Source organism: Lutjanus erythropterus, chromosome 15, assembly GCF_056507025.1.
Source record: "Lutjanus erythropterus isolate fLutEry1 chromosome 15, fLutEry1.hap2, whole genome shotgun sequence".
In the NCBI taxonomy this organism is placed as follows: Eukaryota; Metazoa; Chordata; class Actinopteri; order Lutjaniformes; family Lutjanidae; genus Lutjanus; species Lutjanus erythropterus.
The window spans coordinates 23,762,664-23,779,972 of NC_139331.1; the positions used below are offsets into that span (position 1 = coordinate 23,762,664).

General features: G+C 38.8%; 1 protein-coding gene across 1 annotated transcript; it reads right to left on the reverse strand.

Annotated features, from left to right (window-relative positions):
* Positions 1–1,513: 1,513 nt before the first annotated feature.
* rhag (Rh associated glycoprotein) lies at positions 1,514–15,936 on the reverse strand. The gene is made up of 10 exons (XM_084737448.1): positions 15,639–15,936; positions 9,668–9,851; positions 8,005–8,155; positions 7,739–7,886; positions 6,106–6,272; positions 5,740–5,877; positions 4,625–4,746; positions 4,379–4,452; positions 4,152–4,225; positions 1,514–2,539 (listed from the first exon to the last, which is right to left on the reverse strand). The coding sequence occupies exons 1-10, from the start codon at positions 15,814–15,816 to the stop codon at positions 2,465–2,467; spliced, it is 1,311 nt and encodes a 436-aa protein (XP_084593574.1). The 5' UTR covers positions 15,817–15,936; the 3' UTR covers positions 1,514–2,464.
* Positions 15,937–17,309: the final 1,373 nt, after the last annotated feature.

The window sequence follows — 17,309 nt, forward strand, 5'->3', positions numbered from 1 at the left end:
CGCTTGGGAAGAAGCTGAATGGCGTTATGTTTCCTCACTTTGGTACAGTTTATTACCGTTACAGGTGATTTACAGCAAGCTAAAATTAAAGCAATACAGCTGTTCTGCAATAAATCTTAAGTTCATAAAAGTTATGATGTTGCTTTAGAGAGATATAGTTGGGCGGTGCACAGTTCCCCTTTAAGCTTATCATGTTGACAGGTTATTTTATTAATCAAAGTCTCGATCAAAGCCCGGATAGTGGGTATTAAGTCGTAGGTTTTGCAGTTATTCGATCAAAAACAAAAGTATGGGACAAATTTGAATTTTGTCCTGCTGGTGGTGCTGGAGGAAAAAGCTTTGTGGCACTTCATGGGTGGCATGACTATATGAACCAAATTTAATGGCAATCGATCCAATAGTTCTTGAGATATTTCAGTCAAGACTATAAATGTCAACCTGCCCTTTCAGACTAACCTGTTGTTTGTATAAATATCCACTGATGTGATAGAAGTATTCATCATTTACTTCTGACTCAGATGTGCCAAATTACAGTCAAATGTAGGGAAGCCATAAGACTGTAATCGCTACAGCATTGCTACCACAAAAACACACGTAAAAACTGGTATTGTACAAAAACATATTTATTATGACAGTATTAGTATATTATACAAATACAAGCACATGCCCACTGTATAAAAATACAAAATCTTGATGTGTTTCAGTGTTCTGGGCATCATAAATCATTTGACAAACCAAAATATCATTGATTAACATTACTGTGTGTGTAGTCAGTTTAATCTAGCCCTGCAGTCCTGTGTTTTAATGTTAAACACACTCCAACACCATGCAGCATAAAAAGAAACCGAGACACAAGAGATGGCTGCTCTCTAATCCCATGATACACACAGGAGGTTTGCTGCAGGTGTGACGTTTCACAACTCAGGATGAAAAAGAATCCAACAATAATTCGACTATAGAAATGATGACATAGAGATAAGACACTGATAATGGCACAATGACAATTGTCACATTTGTGCCTCAATCACTGTAGAAATGAAAATATTGAGAAAACTCTAAATTTCAGGGCAACTTTCTGTAAGTCAGTTTAGCGCAATGATTAAAAGTTAAATATATTCAATTAAAACCATTTATTTCAGGCACCCAAATATTGAAAAATAAGGTTCACAGCTCACTGTGAACAATTTTTGAAATATATGTTTTTAGTTTCTAAAACTCAATGATTCAGGTTTACCTAAAGAAGAAACGTACATTATGTCAACTAAAGGTTACAGGTCAGCAACACTTTTTAACGTTTATTCAAAACTAAAGAGGTTGAATTGGGCTGAAAACTCAAAAAACTATGTAAATGCAATAAGTTGCCTTGACATTTTGAGTTGTCTCTTTTTTTTCCACAATGTAAATGCCAAACCTTTCTTAGTTATTAGTGTCAAAGTTTCTGTTGAATTCTTTTAAACATATCAGAAAAATATTCGGTACCAGTTGCTCTTTTTTTTTTTTTACCCCGTAGGGCTTTGATAAAACTGACGATGTCGATCCATCTAAAGGCTAAACTGTATGTACATGTAAGAATACACTGTATGTAAATAGAAAACAGACAAAAACAATGAACTTCAGCTCGCCCAGTGACGGCCAGTCGAATGCTAGATACACGGCTCTGAATGTGATCCTCATTGCTTAAAAGACGTGGTACAGCTGCCCTTAGACAGATAGAAAATGAGCGTAAGCGGGGCAAGATCAGCAACGTGAAGGTTCATTAGTTACAACTTATCATATGCGACTATCCCTGCCCATGTCAGAGCCTCACTGCTGCTTTCAGACAGTCTGACTCGGACTCCTCGCAGAAGGACTGGGCTCCAGTGAGGTGACGTGAAGCAGCAGATCAAAGCAGGTTTAACTCTTTGACCAAAGCCTCAGCACATATGGGAATATATATAAAAGAATGTATGAAGAAAAATACACACTATAGTACTATCGTAAAACATGCTTTTATGCTTTTTTTAATAATATAAAAATGAAATAAAGAAAAAAGCTTATGGAAGTAGTTGTGTATCAGCAGTGAAGCTATGTGTTTCCTACAGAGGCTCATGACAATGAGAAACCATTGATCACAACTTTCAGTGTAAAAAAAGAAAAAAAAAATCCCTGAAGGTCGACTGTTCTCCTTTCAAAATCCTAAACTGATTTTTTTGTGTAAATGGGATAAACCAAATCTTTATGCTAGAAGAAAATCCTGTTTATTTTGGAGTCTGTCTTTCACTGCAGTTCCTAATTACAAACTAAGATGACAAATTCAATGTGTGTTGATATGTTTGCTCAAAATTGTGTTGATAGGTAGATTAATTCTTCTATTTAAAAAAAAAAATTAGGCCTACAATGATTTAACTGACAAATTGATATCCGCAGACATGGTGTAGCTGATTAATAATCTTCATTTCTTGCTCAGTGGATGGCTGGCAGATATTTAAGCCTCTGCTTTGTTCTTTGAGTGATCAGCGTGAGCCAAGCTCTCCTCATTCTCCTCCTCCTCCTCAGGAACCTGGAAAACATGCAATCCAAATTATTTGTCTGTAGCACAATGAAAGTGGCCTAAATACATGGTTGTGTGTGATGTGGACATCAAACAATTATTGGCTCATATATGAGGTTGGGAGCGTTACTTTAAAAATGTATTCTGATACAATTAAACCTGTTTGAAAATGTAGTAACCTAATCTAAGTATCACAATATTAAAGTAACGTAACTTGGTTACCTTCTGGTACTTTTGAATTACCTCAATACTAAATATAGTGAATGATTTAGACTAATAATGTTTTATGTTCATTGTAAGTTTATTATTTGTTGGTCCAGCTAGGGATGTTATTGATTAATCATTAATTACTGCTGAGAATTTAACCATAATGTGTGATAATGTATGTTTTGCGTACCAGAGCTTACAATCTCATGATTTGGTTTGGTCTGCCTTGTTTGTCTTGAAATGGCAGAGACTGTGCTGCATTTTACGTTTGTTGATTAGTCAGCACAGTTGTCGGGTGTGAGGCTTATTGTTTTATTATTCTGTTCATTGAAATTGTTTGTGCATCATGAATTTATGTTTTGCATGGCTAATGTGCCGCTAGAATTATTTTTAAAAAACCTGGAAATGAGAAAAGGATCTGCATATTTGTATCTTATTAATTATTAGTAATTAATCAATGGTTAATGTTTTCAGGTGTCAGTCAAGGAAAATGCACAATATTTTTGACCCCAGGTCCAACTGTTCCTTGTTTTGTTATACTAGTATGCTATTCACTTCACACTCAAACTTCAAGTAAACTGACATGAAGTTATTCTGGCCCTTGTTTTTTTGCCCACACCCATAATGTCAGCTGTTGGTCCTGCCTGTAAATGTTTATTTTAGGGCTGCAAATTTTGTGTATTTTCCTTAGCCAGTAGTTGAAAACAAAATAATGTCAAATGAGGCAAAATTACTGCCAGTTCTAGACCAACAATGCCAACCAAACCAAACTGTGAGAAAACTAGCAGTTAATACTTTTTTAATGAGTTAAATTCTTAGCAGTGCTTAATCACTTCAGGATTAATTATTAACACGCCTAGTTTATTTAAAATATGTGTAAAATATACAAATCCTTGGATGATGACAGTGTTTATTTTACAACTGGAAGGCAGAACTTGCACTGAACTGTGATGTTGGTCCACTTTTCTGATTTAAAGACAAAATAAAAGAGAAATTTCCACCCAGGTCACGAAGATGAATGAGCAACTCTAAGATTAACTATGGTTTCACTCAGAGGAGTGTTGTGAAACTTGTGATGTGTTGTAATTTGTGCTCAATGCGCATATTATTGTTCTTTATTTTAAAGTGTATTAGCCTATGAAATTGTAATCCTGCTAATAATCCCAATTTTTACCAAATGTATCAGTAACTGTGACCTTATTTGTATCCTAATTATGTCATTCTGTTAAAAAGTAACAAATGGAAGCCTGAACAGTCTTGATTATGATGATGTGGTGCCCCACACCCATCTGATATGATCCCAAAACTACTAATTTAATAACATAAAAAAAAAACATTGTACTGGTGCGTCTATCGCTTGATGCTCGACAGTCAGAAACTAGAGATAATATTTATTAGGAATGAGATCTCTTACCTCCCAGTAAATAGAGTCGTCGAAGCAGTTCTGGTCTGGAGGCTGACCCAAGAATGGCAACTTCATTACTAAACCTTAAGGAGAAAAATGAATTGTTGGATCACTCAGGTGTTGCCCTTTCGCTAAATCACAAGAACCCTGGCCTTTGTGTTGACTGACAAACCCTGTGCTCATGAGTAATACTCTCATGTGTCACATTTATGGTCTCATTTTTCACCTCCACCCACCTGTAAAAGCACCTCCAACCAAAGCGAATCCAAGTGATGAAGCCAAGGCAGCAGCTTGCATGGCAGGATCACCTCTGAAGAAGAGGAGGAGGGAAGATAGGAATATAAGAACTGACATGTACCTGAAGCATAAAACTAGTTCAAAGCTACAATACAGTTATATGTCTATATGTAGTATATATTGTGAGGCTATATGTATGTATTGCAGGTATATGTAGGACTTGTGGTGAGTAAAATGGCCCTTACCCATCTTTTTTTCCCAAAGCTACAGCCACAATACCAGCCAACCCTCCCAGGATGCCAGGCATGCCGTGCAGATTGTGGACTCCGCAGGTGTCCTGGATGCCCAGGTTGGATGCCAGGATGGGCTACAGAAGAAAAAAAAAAGGCCTCATGTTGCAACCAAAGGAGAGTCTTTTTAAAAGGTGAAATATGCATTTTGATTTTAAAAAATGGGCATGCGCCTTTATATCACAAAAATATGTAGGATTCCATCTATAAAGTGATACTTTTTTGCAGACAGAGAAATTGTTGGTGAAGTATCAAGTGTTTTGCAATAATAATGATTTTCATTATCAGTTAGTCTGCTGAGCATTCATTCATCATTCATTCTTTAAAAAAAAGTGTAGAAAATGGCATGAGTTCAGATGACTTCCTAGAGCTCAAAGTGACACTTTCAGATGTCTTGTTTTGTCTGACCAAAACCTGACCTGTTCTCAGTTTTTTAAGTAACCTTACCAAAGACCTCAGGATTACAAACATTTTAACAAAACATGCTTTATTTGTAAATGAAGAGTGCAACTAGTTGCAAGTATAAAACTGTGGAGAGCACTGATAAATGACAATAACAATGAAAAACCTTTTGCTCTTTTCAGTACCCGTGAAAAAATAAATAAATAAAAAGCTTTAAAAAAAAGTAAATAATAAATAGTATTGAGTCGGTTCAGTCAGACATACATGCATGATGTTTGTGCGGGGGACTGCTGCGATTGGTGGAACGTGCAGGAAGCTATGATTGGTCAACTTTGTGGAAAAGTTGTGCTGGGCCAAAACTGCAGGGTCGTGCAGAATTCACAGGGTTTGGTTGAATTTGTGTTAATGTTGAAATCACAATATTTCAATTTCCTGGAGGGACTGAGAAGCTGAAATGTTTCCATCATTATTTTAGTTTTTGTTTAAAAATTACTTAAATTATTAATCTGATTTAAAAAATGTTGCAGGTTTTCTGGCAACTGACTAATCGATCATTTGATTAATTGTTCACACCATAAATTTTGAAAAGTTTAAAAGAAACTATAGGTTAAAATCAGAGTTAATTCCTTTTTAAAATTTTTGCTCCTTTGCTTTGACTTTGAACTCACAGTTAGGTACTTGAAGCCCAGGGTAGAGATGATGCCAGCCACCAGTCCAATCAGCATTGCCCCAAATGGTCCGATGTTCATGTCAGCACATGTTCCCACGGCAACACCACCAGCCAAGGTAGCGTTCTGAATGTGCACCTGGAAGTATAAACATGTATATAACTGTATTAGTTCTTTAAATTCTTAATAGTGTTATTGTGGATAGGGGGTGTTGAGATATAATGGTAAAAAAATAAAATATTATGTTAATCCAGTGCTTCTTAAACATGCTGTATGCTGCGTTTCTTTTTGGTCACAATTAGTGTGTAGTGAAAACATGATATTGTGACAGCCCTAATTGTGTATATTAAGGGAAAGTTATCTGACCATGTCCAGTTTTCCTTTGTGCTCCACGAGGCTGGAGATGGCGTAGGCTGAGAGCACACAAGCAGCCAGGGAGAGGTAGGTGTTGATCACTGCCGTGAGCTGAGTGAAGCCAGGGTCAGCGATGGCCGAGTTAAAACTGGGCCAGAACATCCACAGGAAGACCGTTCCTGTACAAGACAGTAATGAAGACATTTGTATCAGTTCATCTTGAAAATATCTTTCATATGAAATCACACTGCCAGTTAGATACAAAGATTTAAGTGTTCACAGTCATTTTTGAACAGGATTGATACAAAGATGAGGTCACTGTCGCTCAGTCACTGTACATGCTGCAAGGTTATTTTTGTCCACTAGGTGGCACAAGTCATATGTGCAGGAGGCCAGTGATGAAACAGTGAAGGACAATTACAGCCAAATAATATATTACTGCTGTAAACACTGAGCACTAATATACAGGGTTCATACTGGTGCTGGAAATTATTGAAAACACTTGAATTTTAATGTAGTGTTTTCAAGGTTTAGAAAGCTTGGATTTTGGATAAAGTGCATTAATTTGTTACCCTTCTGTAGAAGAACCATAACAAGATATATGGTTGGTTGTAGCACAGAAGCATTTGATTTAATACGATAAAGAAATTAAATAATCTTTTTGAGTATATATGTCATGTCCTCCTGGCAAAGATGGAAAAGGACCATCCAGATGGTTACCAGTGCTAACTTCTTAAGCCAGCATCTGTGATGATATGCGGGTATGATGGTGCCCATGGCATCATGGTAACTGTCACATCTGTGAAGGCACATTGATGCTGAAAGATACATACAGGTTTGGAAGCAACAATGCTGCCATCCAGACGATTTGCTTATTTCAGCAAGATAATGGCAACACACATTCTGCATGTGTTACAGCAGTGTGGCGTCTTAGTAAAATAGTTCAGGTACTAGACTGACCTGCCTGCAGTCCAGACCTGTCTCCCATTCAATATGTATGGTTCATTTTGAAACACAAAATTTGATAAGAAACCCCTGACTGTTGCACCCCTGAAGTTGTATATCAGTCAGGAATGGGAAAGAATTTTACTTTCAAAACTCGGACAGTTCCTGAAGTCTTTATGAGTGTTGGCAAAAGAAAAGGTGACGCAACTTGCAACTTGTTGCCGGCATCAAAATCAGAATGAGTGTATATTTAAAAACAATAGTAAAGTAAATCAGTTTGAACATGGGGCACGCCTGTAACTCAGCTGGTAGAGCATGCACCCCATGTCCTGATGCTATCAGTTTCAACTCCGGCCTGCAGCCCTTTGCTGCGTGTCATCGGCTATCTCTCTACCCCCTTTTCTGTCTAGTTTTCATTTGTTCCTGTCAAATAAAGGCAAAAAATAATCTTTAAAAAAAACATAAAATCATCTTAAATATCTTTGTACTGAAATTGAATATAGGTTGCAAAAGTTTTGCAGTTCATTACATCCTTTTTTTTAAATTTTGTTTTACACAATTGGGGTTGCACAGTCACAGCTGTCAGGTGCTGGGAAAATGCGATAAGGTATCTTGAAAATGCTTGAAAAGTGTTTGAATTTGAAAAGGTGTAGGAATCCTGATTATTATTACATTAGTTTCAGATGTAACTGTCTCTTACCAATCATAGCAAACAGATCGGAGTGATACACAGATCCATCATTCTCATGTCCGTTTCTTAAAGCTGGTCGGTAAAGTACTCGAGCCACTGCCAGGCCAAAGTAGGCTCCATAAGCGTGGATGATCATGGATGCTCCAACATCATTAGCCTGTGAAAGAAAAGATGAGACGGTCCTATAACAGTACAGTCATGCCAGTCCAAGTTTGAAAGATTATGTTAATGCTCATGTGGTTTATCAACACACGCCTGTGTCATTGTGTACTTACGCCGAGGACGACGGCCACCAGGTGTTCATTGATGGAGAAGATGGTGATCTCCAGTATGGTCATGATCAGGAGTTGCACAGGGCTGGTTTTACCCAGAACTGCTCCGAAGGAGATCAGGACTGTAGCTGTGCTGAAGTCTGCGTTGATTATCCTGCAGGATAGGCAAGAAAACAAGTATTTACAGTCGGCCACAAAAGCAGTCCAGCTTAAGTGTGTCTTGTGCTGCTGGACTCTTGCCCCTTTACGCTGTTTAGTTTGGTATTTTAAGTGAGTGTTGAGTGAGTGTTGCTGTGATGTCAACTAGCAGATTGGTGATGCGTCTGTAACATCCACACCAGAGGGCAACTATTTCAGTCAGTTTGTTGCTATATCAGCACCAGGTTTTGGTGCCCAACCCTGGTCAGATTGTCTGTGATCTTGGAGCCCTATCACGTAACATTAAGCCAGCTGCAACCAATTTGGGTGTTTTATTTAATTCTTGGTTTTGTTTTAATGGCCAAGTAAAGAAGGTTGTTCAGTCACATTTCTTTCAACTTAAGTTAATAAAAAAAAAAAAATTAGATAATTCTTATCCTTTAAAGATTTCCTCCATCCCTCTGTCGTCCCTTCAGTTAGTTCAAAATCCTGCTGCACTGATTTCACTGGGTCAAGAAAACGAGATGCTGTAACTCCAGTTCTGGTTTCCCTACATTGGCTTCCAGGGCTTGAAATTAACTTTCTTCCTCAGTGTCACCCACCAGTCCTGAATTGTACTTTCAGCTGTCCTTTTTCAGTCTACATATTGAAAATAATTTTGCTATACCTGTGTCCCACGTGCTATTTTTATTGTCCTGAGACATCGGGATAACCTTAACTGTGAGTATTACAGGCTTCCCATTCACTTTTGTATTGATTTTAGAATTTTATTTTTGACCTATAAGACTTACATGACCAGGCCCCTAATTATATCAAAGCTCTTCTAACCCCTTATGAGCTTGGGCTTCCTCTTAGATCAGCTGTTGGTGGCTTTCTGGTCATTTCTCGAGCTCGACAGGTTATTTTGGGTGATCAGGTTTTTGCTGTCTGTGCCCCCAGTCTCTGGAATGGCTGACCTATTGAGACCAGGTCCCCTACATCTATCACTACTTTTAAATTTCTTCTGTAATTATTCTTAAAAACACTTTTATCTCTGTGTGAATTTTACTTCTTTTCATTTTAGTTATACATATTTTGTTTTAAGTTTTTTTCTACTTGTGAATCGCTTTGTAACTGTGTTAAGAAAAGTGCTGCACTCTTAGAAACAAACTTTCCAACAGGGTTCTTCCTTAAAGATTGAGGTTTTATCCAGAACCATTTGCTTCTGAAGAAGGTGGAACGGCTCTGGATAGAGCCCCAAGAGAGGGTTCTGAGTGGAACCATTACATCTTAGAAGGGTTATCTGTAAAACCTCTCATAGGGGGATCTGGGTGAAACCTTTCACAGATGGTTCTAGGTTGAACGCTTTATGTTAGGTTCCAGGTAGAAATCTCTGAAAGGATTCCAAGTGGAACTTCTTAACTGGTACCAAAAAGTGCTCTACTATGGGGACAAGCCGAAGAACCCTTTATGGTTCGTTAGCACTTTTATTTCTAAGTGCTATATGAATAATGTTTACAGAAAACCAACATGTGCAGAACAGTCATACTTGAAGATGTTGATTTTGATCTTGCCATCGTCCAGGTGCCAGATGCCCTGCATGAGGAGGCCCCACTGCAGGCCGAAGGCGGCCAGGAGCAAGTTGACGCCCACGCTGCTGAATCCGTATCTCTTCAGGAAGGTCATCAGGAACCCGAAGCCAATGAAGATCATGACGTGGACATCCTGGAACACTGGAGAAAGGAGAAGGGAGGTCAGTTCTGCTGCTGATACCATGGCAGGGCCCCGCCTTGTTGTGAGAGGCCTCCTTTAGCTTCAGCTATATGTGGACGTGAAATTAAATTAGATGAAACACTTGATGATGCGCTGCCTTCAATTAGAGACGAGCCACTTGCTGTGACTTTGCTGTTCACGGTGTTATTCTTCTGACTTTGTAGTTTAAATGATTTATTGAGCGGTTACTAGACTTCACAGGGGTCATTTCCTTCCACAGTGGCTCTATTGTCAGCCATGACCTATTAGCTGGAAGAGCAATTGAATCACACTGTGAATGGGATTCTGGGAAAATGCTTCTGCTGTTCTTGTCGAGTTTGTGGGCTTGTGCTTTTTCTATTAAGTGCATATGATCTTAATAGTTTAAACTTAGGAAGTCTTGGGGGAGGGGATTTCTAGCTCACCCTTATCTATTAGTCACAGTTGATAGTCGGACAAAGACAGCATGGTTTGGAATTTGATTGGCTCATATCCCATGTTTCCCATGTTATCACGGTGTTCTCACTATGTTATCAGCAGTAAGAACACACAAAGGTTCGTTTAAAGCAGCTGCAAGGAACTCTCACAGTTGTGTTGATTTTGGAGGCCCCTCTGCACAAAAGTAGTAGGGTTTCTACCACGACCACAAAATAAAATGTCAAAAATAACATTATCCAAAGAAAAATCACCTTCTGCTTCTTTTTAACTGGCTTCTCACTGTAAAATGCAAACACTGGCTCTTCCGATCTGCATGCCATCAATCATTTCATCTGATTTCACGGAGAATCTGATCCAGTGGCAGGCATTAAGAGTAACTACATAGAAATAGCTTGATCTTTTCGCTCTTGGCCTTGTTTGCTTATAAAGGTCATATAGAGGCATTGGTATTACATTGACACTGCTTCATAACCAGTTAAAAACTCTTTGTAGTACGTCTAAGTGGATTTTCTCTCTAAATCTGGGTTAAGGCCAGGTAAGTTTGCAGGAATTTGAACAGGGTGCTTCCCCATCACCAGGACAGGAAATGGGACTGTTTCCCAAAGGCTTTTAAGCTTGATAAGATGAGCCCCTCATGTGGAAAACACATCAAGACAAAGGTGTACACGGGCCAAGGAACAATGTGCTTCATTTCCTCAGTCTGTTCAGTCAGCTCCTCGAGCATGAACGTAGCCACTATTGTCTAGACGGGACACATGTCGTTAAAAATGCTGGCATTTACCGCTGCACTGCAGTCTTAAAGAAATAGGTCGCCATTTTAGGAGATGCACTTGTTCTCTTTGTCGACAAGAGTTTGATGAGAGCCATACCACTCTCATATCTGTTCATTAATGTGGAGCTACAGCTAACAGATGGTTAGCTTAGCTTAGCACAAAGACTGGAAACGGGGGGAACAACTAGCCTGGCTCTTTCTGAAGTTATAAAAAAATATGTCTAACAGCACCCCTAAAACTTTCTAATAAACATGTTATATGTCATTTTTTAAATTCCTGGAGTCTTGTAGTCACCATGAGGTTGCCAGGCAACCACACTCCATGAAATCACTACACCCAGCCAAGAAATAGTCTGGCACATAATCTCCATAAAACCACAACATGTTGTTTCCTGTCTTCAATTTTTGTACGGATTAAACAAACAGGATTTAACGTGTTAATTTGTGAGCTCAAGAGTTTATGGTAAAATTCCTGATGATTTGTGTTATTGTTTCAAATTTTAATTACTGTAATAACTATGTTTGATTTTAACTAAAATCCACAGTAAACACTGTCCAGCATCTACCAAAGTTAGCAACCGTCTCCCAGACTCAGGTGTAGCAGCAGTGTGGGTTTGTTTTGTTTCAGTGAAAACTCTGACATCACAAAGTACGTGATATCATTTCAAGTCATTGAGAGGTTTTCAATATAAAAGTTGGTGAAATGATTTTGTGTATCAGTAACTTGGACATCTTCAGAACATTTTAACCATACCATGATAATACTGGTAATTTTGGTCACTGTAGTCATAATAAGAAATTTTCATACCATATTTCTGTTTGTCTACTTCAGCCTCCATTACCATGTAACACAGACAATAAGGCAAGCACACATTTTCTTTCCTACGAACACTCAAAAATTTATCTTGTTCAAGGGCCACGGACCAAAAATATATGTTGATCTTATGTAAAATTGCATTACATTAAAATATATTATATTTTATAGAAAATGTACATTCTAAATCTAAAAGGAAATTTCAAAATAATTAAAACATTACCGTTAAATCTGTTTAACAGTAATTTTATTCATTTGCAGAGATGATTGAGAATAAAGGCATGAGTTTGTCAAATGCCACAGTGGGCCTAGACAAAGGGAGCATGGGCCAGATGTAGCCCGCAGGCCCCAAATTGGACGGCTTTGGTAGAAACAGATTAAAATCTAACTGCGCAATCAGGGTCTGACTCCACCTATTGCATAATTTTGAAAAATACAAAAAAAAAAAAAAAAAAAAAAAACATTGACAAGGTGATGAGGAGGAGGTGGGGCCAGGGGTGAACAAGACAACCACTATAGGGGGCGTGGCCTCATGGCTTCGTAGTGTGAGATGCAGGAGGTAACACCGCTCCGTGTAGCAGTACTAGCTGGTAGTCAGAGCGAACCAACCACGGGAAACTGCTGTCAGACTCTCTGTGTCCGTGGAGAAACTCTGGAAACTCTGCTTCAGATTTGACAGTCACTAGAAACACATTTGTGGCCTTTCTTGAAAAAGTTTCTGTGTTGTAGCTAGCCAAGCTAAGTTAACGTTAGCATATCAGAGAGGCTGAGAGACTCTCTGATGTGTGTGTGTGTGTGTGTGTGTGTGTGTGTGTGTGTGTGTGTGTGTGTGTGTGTGTGTGTGTGTGTGTTTTCAGGGAGTGTCAGTATGTAGCTGTGTTGTTTTTTATGGGATCATCGTCAAGGGAAAGAATGCAGTCCGGTGGAGCTTCTGCAGCCATTAAAACCACCAAAATTAACAAAAATAGTTTCTTCCTGTCAATGAGTGTTGATCAGCATATATTTAAAAATGACCACAATTTCACAGACTCCCACTCAGGGTCTTGGGTAGGTTGTACGCCTAACTTCAATTAGAGGGCTTTAATATTATTTTTTCAAAGAAATTTAATTCCATTTGAGATAAATCCCAAACTGTCAACTTTATGTCAGCATTGGCATTGCAAGGTCAGGATGATTAAAAACAGTTAATGATGTTTTGAGTCGTTCTCAACCCTTGAAATCCAGATTTTTATAAACTGATTGAGAAATGTTGACATGTTAACAGCAGCACTTATGTGTTTTTCACATTACAATAATACAATTTAGTTTACAGTTCAAAAACCATGTTTGCAGTATCACTTTAATGTTTAACATTCATCAGAAATGAAAAAGAATAATGATAGTTCACTTTACTCATTTATGTTCAACATTTTTGGGGGGCAAATGTTCTGGCTTTTAGTGTCAAAGCACCTGAGGAATTGAGACAAGTAAACAACTGTGAAAATTGTGTTGATGCTCAACTTCAAAAATTCTGATGTGTCCTTGTTTGACGCTGCATAACATGCATTCAGCATATTCAACACTACGAACTGATATCAGCAACAGCAGTGAAAAGTAAACATGTGCTTTGGCTCACATCCATAGTTTGCCCTTCAACTTGCACTTTGACACCCCTCCCAATCCCAGCTGGGTGATTCAGACTTGCTTTCCTTGTAGTAGGGTCTTCTAGTGAACAGTAGTTTGAGGATAGGGAGGAGGTAAAGTTGGAAAACAGCCACTGTGACTGGCACCACGCCCAGATGTTAGGTAATCCTCTAAAGAATTGGGTGAGCCAAGAGGAGAGAGGGAATCCCCCCAGGACCTACAGTAGTGCAGGAGTGATGCAACCAGTGAAAAAAAGACAAATTATTTAATTTTGGAGCAGGAAATGTCCTCGCCTTTGATGTATTCATTCTGCAAATCAACTCATAATTAAGATAAAATTATTTTCTAAGAGTATTCACAAGAAACATATGCAGTGTTTCATCATGCCATGCAACCTGAATTAGTTTCTGACATTTACATTAATTTAAAATTTTACTGATTTGCGCCATGATGGTAAAGCTGTGATAGCCTTTACTCATTCCAGACTACATTTCTCTGCTCATTTGTCTTCCTTTGAACCTATAATTACAGATGTCTGGTATGCATTGGTTAGTGGATCTAACTGCACGCAACCACAAGCCTTCACATTATGCAGTTATTTATCCATCTAGACTGTTTGGGTGTGAGTGGACGTATCAGTCATGAAGATATTTTTCCTCTGGTTTGTAGTGCTCTTTATCCGTTTTGATTGTTTTGGTGAGAGTTGCAGAGTTTTGGAGATATCTGTAGAAAGAACGTAGTTCCAGTAGATTCTATTGCAGAAAGAATATAGTTCCTACATGAAACTTCTTACAACAAGGTCTGTGGATTAGCTTGAATTAACAGGTCATGATTTTTGGAAAGAGACATTGTTGTTGAATTTTTCAAATGTATTTTTGGTGCTTTTGAGCACCACAAGCCGAGTATCATCTCAGCCCATTGGAGAGAAGGCAGACATCTCTATGTCCCATATCTCCAAAACTCTGCAACTCTCACCAAAAGTATCTAGATTGATAAATAGCACTACCAGTCAGAGGAAAAATCTGTATGTTTGAGTTTGGTGTGAACTGACCCTTTATAATATTTTACTGAGCCTGTTGTGTGTTGGACAGTTTTTGTTTTTGGGTCTTTAAACATGTCTAGAGAAAATCTTAAAATTTTAATGCTTTCCTGGTGTGATAAAAAGTATAGAAGAATCCAAAATAATGCTGGAAACTCTCCGGACGACTATGTGTTTTGGAGATGTTTATTGCAAAAAATCCTATCTGAAGAAGATTCTGTTCAGAGTTAATGCTGGCCTTTAAGCTAATCTCTAATGGACACACCTGCCCCACCCAGTCATGGGCAGACATTCATACAGTAAAACAGCCGTTTATAGTTTTGGTAATCTTCAGGCAGATAAAGTCCAGACGTAAAGAAACCCCTCAACTGTAGAAACTGCTATATGCTCAATAAGTACCATATATTAAAAAAGCACTTGAAAATGGTGCCAAGCTAATTAAAACAACATTTTTCTGCTCCATCTATCATCACTCTTTGTTCTTGGATATATATGTGTTTAAGACATTAGTCTTAATCACATGTGACCTCCACTGTGTGAGACTTGACACTTTTCCCTGCAGGATCTTCTGGACTCCTCAGCTGCATGTGTATGAATAGACTTTGTGACGGGCGAGAATGCGACCCCATGACTCCTCTTATTGCATTTAGCAGACTTGCTCTGGAAGTGCATCCAAATTTTTCTATTTCTGTTTGCAAGTAATTGGAAAATTACATGCTTAAAACAGGTTTCACATTATTTCAATGAAGGAAGGCGGCCTTTTTCAGTTCACTCAACTCTTCCAAGTTCAAGACTAGAGAATCAAAGCTTAGAATTAGTTTAACACAGGAATAAGCTTCATTTTGTCTTCTCCCCTGACCCCAAACATCTCTAAATTTGTCTTCTCCCCACCCAACAACTCTAAATCAGACTATTATGCTATAACTGTGATCTTGCCTCTTGTCACGCTGTAGCAAATACTGTGTTAAAACCATGAGATAAAAACTTTATAAGCCATCATTTTTAACCTTTTCAAAAGTGACCAAGCAATGAGGTATCCATTAGCAGAGCATCCCTCAGCAAGCTGCCCCAGTTAGACTTACTAGGGTAGAGTTCCATGGGGTTCTGTTCATGGTGAGTCTCATTGGAGTGAGCGTCATGCCCGTGACCTTTCCCATCATCATAGACGACAAACACAGCAAACAGGATGATGGTGATAATCTCCAAAACCAAAGCCACGATGGGGAACTTCAGCCTCATGTTGGTGGCGTATGCAGGCATCCTGAGACCAACTCTGGTTAACTCTCACAGTCTGACACACACACACACACAGATAAACACTCTGTCTATCCCTCCCTATCTGTCTTTTTAGGGGTTGTGCTGTGTGAAGGGAGGGAAGTAAGTGGTGTCTGGTTTTAAACTGATGCAGGTTTTGTGTTGACCAATGACAGAGCAGAAGACTGGGGCCTTGGTGGTGAACACCCCCTTCGTGCACTTTGCTCACTGGGATGGGTTTCCCTGCTGGACATTGGAGGGGACAAAGCATAACACAAGCATAATGACACTTGGCCAGTGAGCGGACATGGGAGAAAAAGTTAATGACTGCTCCTTCCTACTCATTTTTCACTGTCAGTGTTGTGTTTGTTGACTTGTTGACTTAACTGAAAAGTTCAGACTGAAATTAGAAGATGGAAAAAAATAAATAATAATAATAAATGTCTATAAAAAGATAGGTGCTATTTAGAACTGCAGTTTGCTCAAGAGGTCATGAATAGCTTTCATACAATTACAGATTCTTCTTTTATCCGCTCTAATGAACAGTCTCTGTTCCTCTTTCGTTTCCTTGATATTAAATGATTTTGCAGTTGTTTGACTGATGCACCTGCCAGCAGCTAGACCACCCTAAACAACAAGTGATCACATGGCAAGAAATAATGTGCAGACCCACTAAAAGAACATTTTCAAAATAATAACATTAGATTAAATTTGATTAGATTCATGTTTAATAAAAGACCAGAAGACATGATGTCCATGATTTCCGAAAACTAAATGTGGAATCTAAAATGTGGACTTGTAAGACCACAGCCCACTTTTCCTCTTTGCAGCAGTCCATTTCAGATGAGCTCCCTCTATATTTTTCCCATGGCTAGTTTGTAAAATTATGTGGTTATGTGTTCTATGCAGCACAAATGTAGGTATGTAATATATACACATATATACACATATATGTACAGTTGAGTATGTTCAAAGTTAAATAAAAACAATTAGTATAGACAGTAGGGTTGCAAATTTTGTGCATTTTCCAGTCATATGATACCGTTTCCATTTGGTGATCATCTCATGGTGTCACAGCTCCATTCTCCTAGTTTCCCTCCCGTCCCTCAGTAATTTTCCTCTCCTCTCGCCTCTGCTCCACTCTACTTGCCAGACACTCCCACCTCATCAGCCCAACTCCACTCACCTGCAAGCACAGCTGCAGCTTATTCCCAGTCAGTCCAATATATACGCCTCTCCAGCACACTCACTCCTTGCTGGATTGTCCTTCAGCATACATGTAAGACTTTCCAGCACTCCTTACCTGCCTGATCTCCCATTGCTGACCCTGCCTACCTCTGACCTGCCTGTCTCCCGTTAAACTCACCAGCCTTCTGTCCCTGACCACAAGTTCTGCCTCAGCGTCTGTGGTTTCCATCTGCTCACCTGGTCCCAACTTTCTCGCTGCTCATCCCCTGTTGGCTCGTCTGCCTGTCTGGTCTGCTCACCTGGTCCCAATT

Coding starts and splice junctions, on each gene's coding strand:
- rhag (XM_084737448.1), bottom strand. CDS start 15,816: ATGCCTGCATACGCCACCAACATGAGGCTGAAGTTCCCCATCGTGGCT. Junction 4,747..5,739: donor TGGGCTTCAAGTACCTAACT/GTGAGTTCAAAG, acceptor TTTCTTCTGTAG/CCCATCCTGGCATCCAACCT. Junction 4,453..4,624: donor GCTTTGGGAAAAAAAGATGG/GTAAGGGCCATT, acceptor CCTCTTCTTCAG/AGGTGATCCTGCCATGCAAG.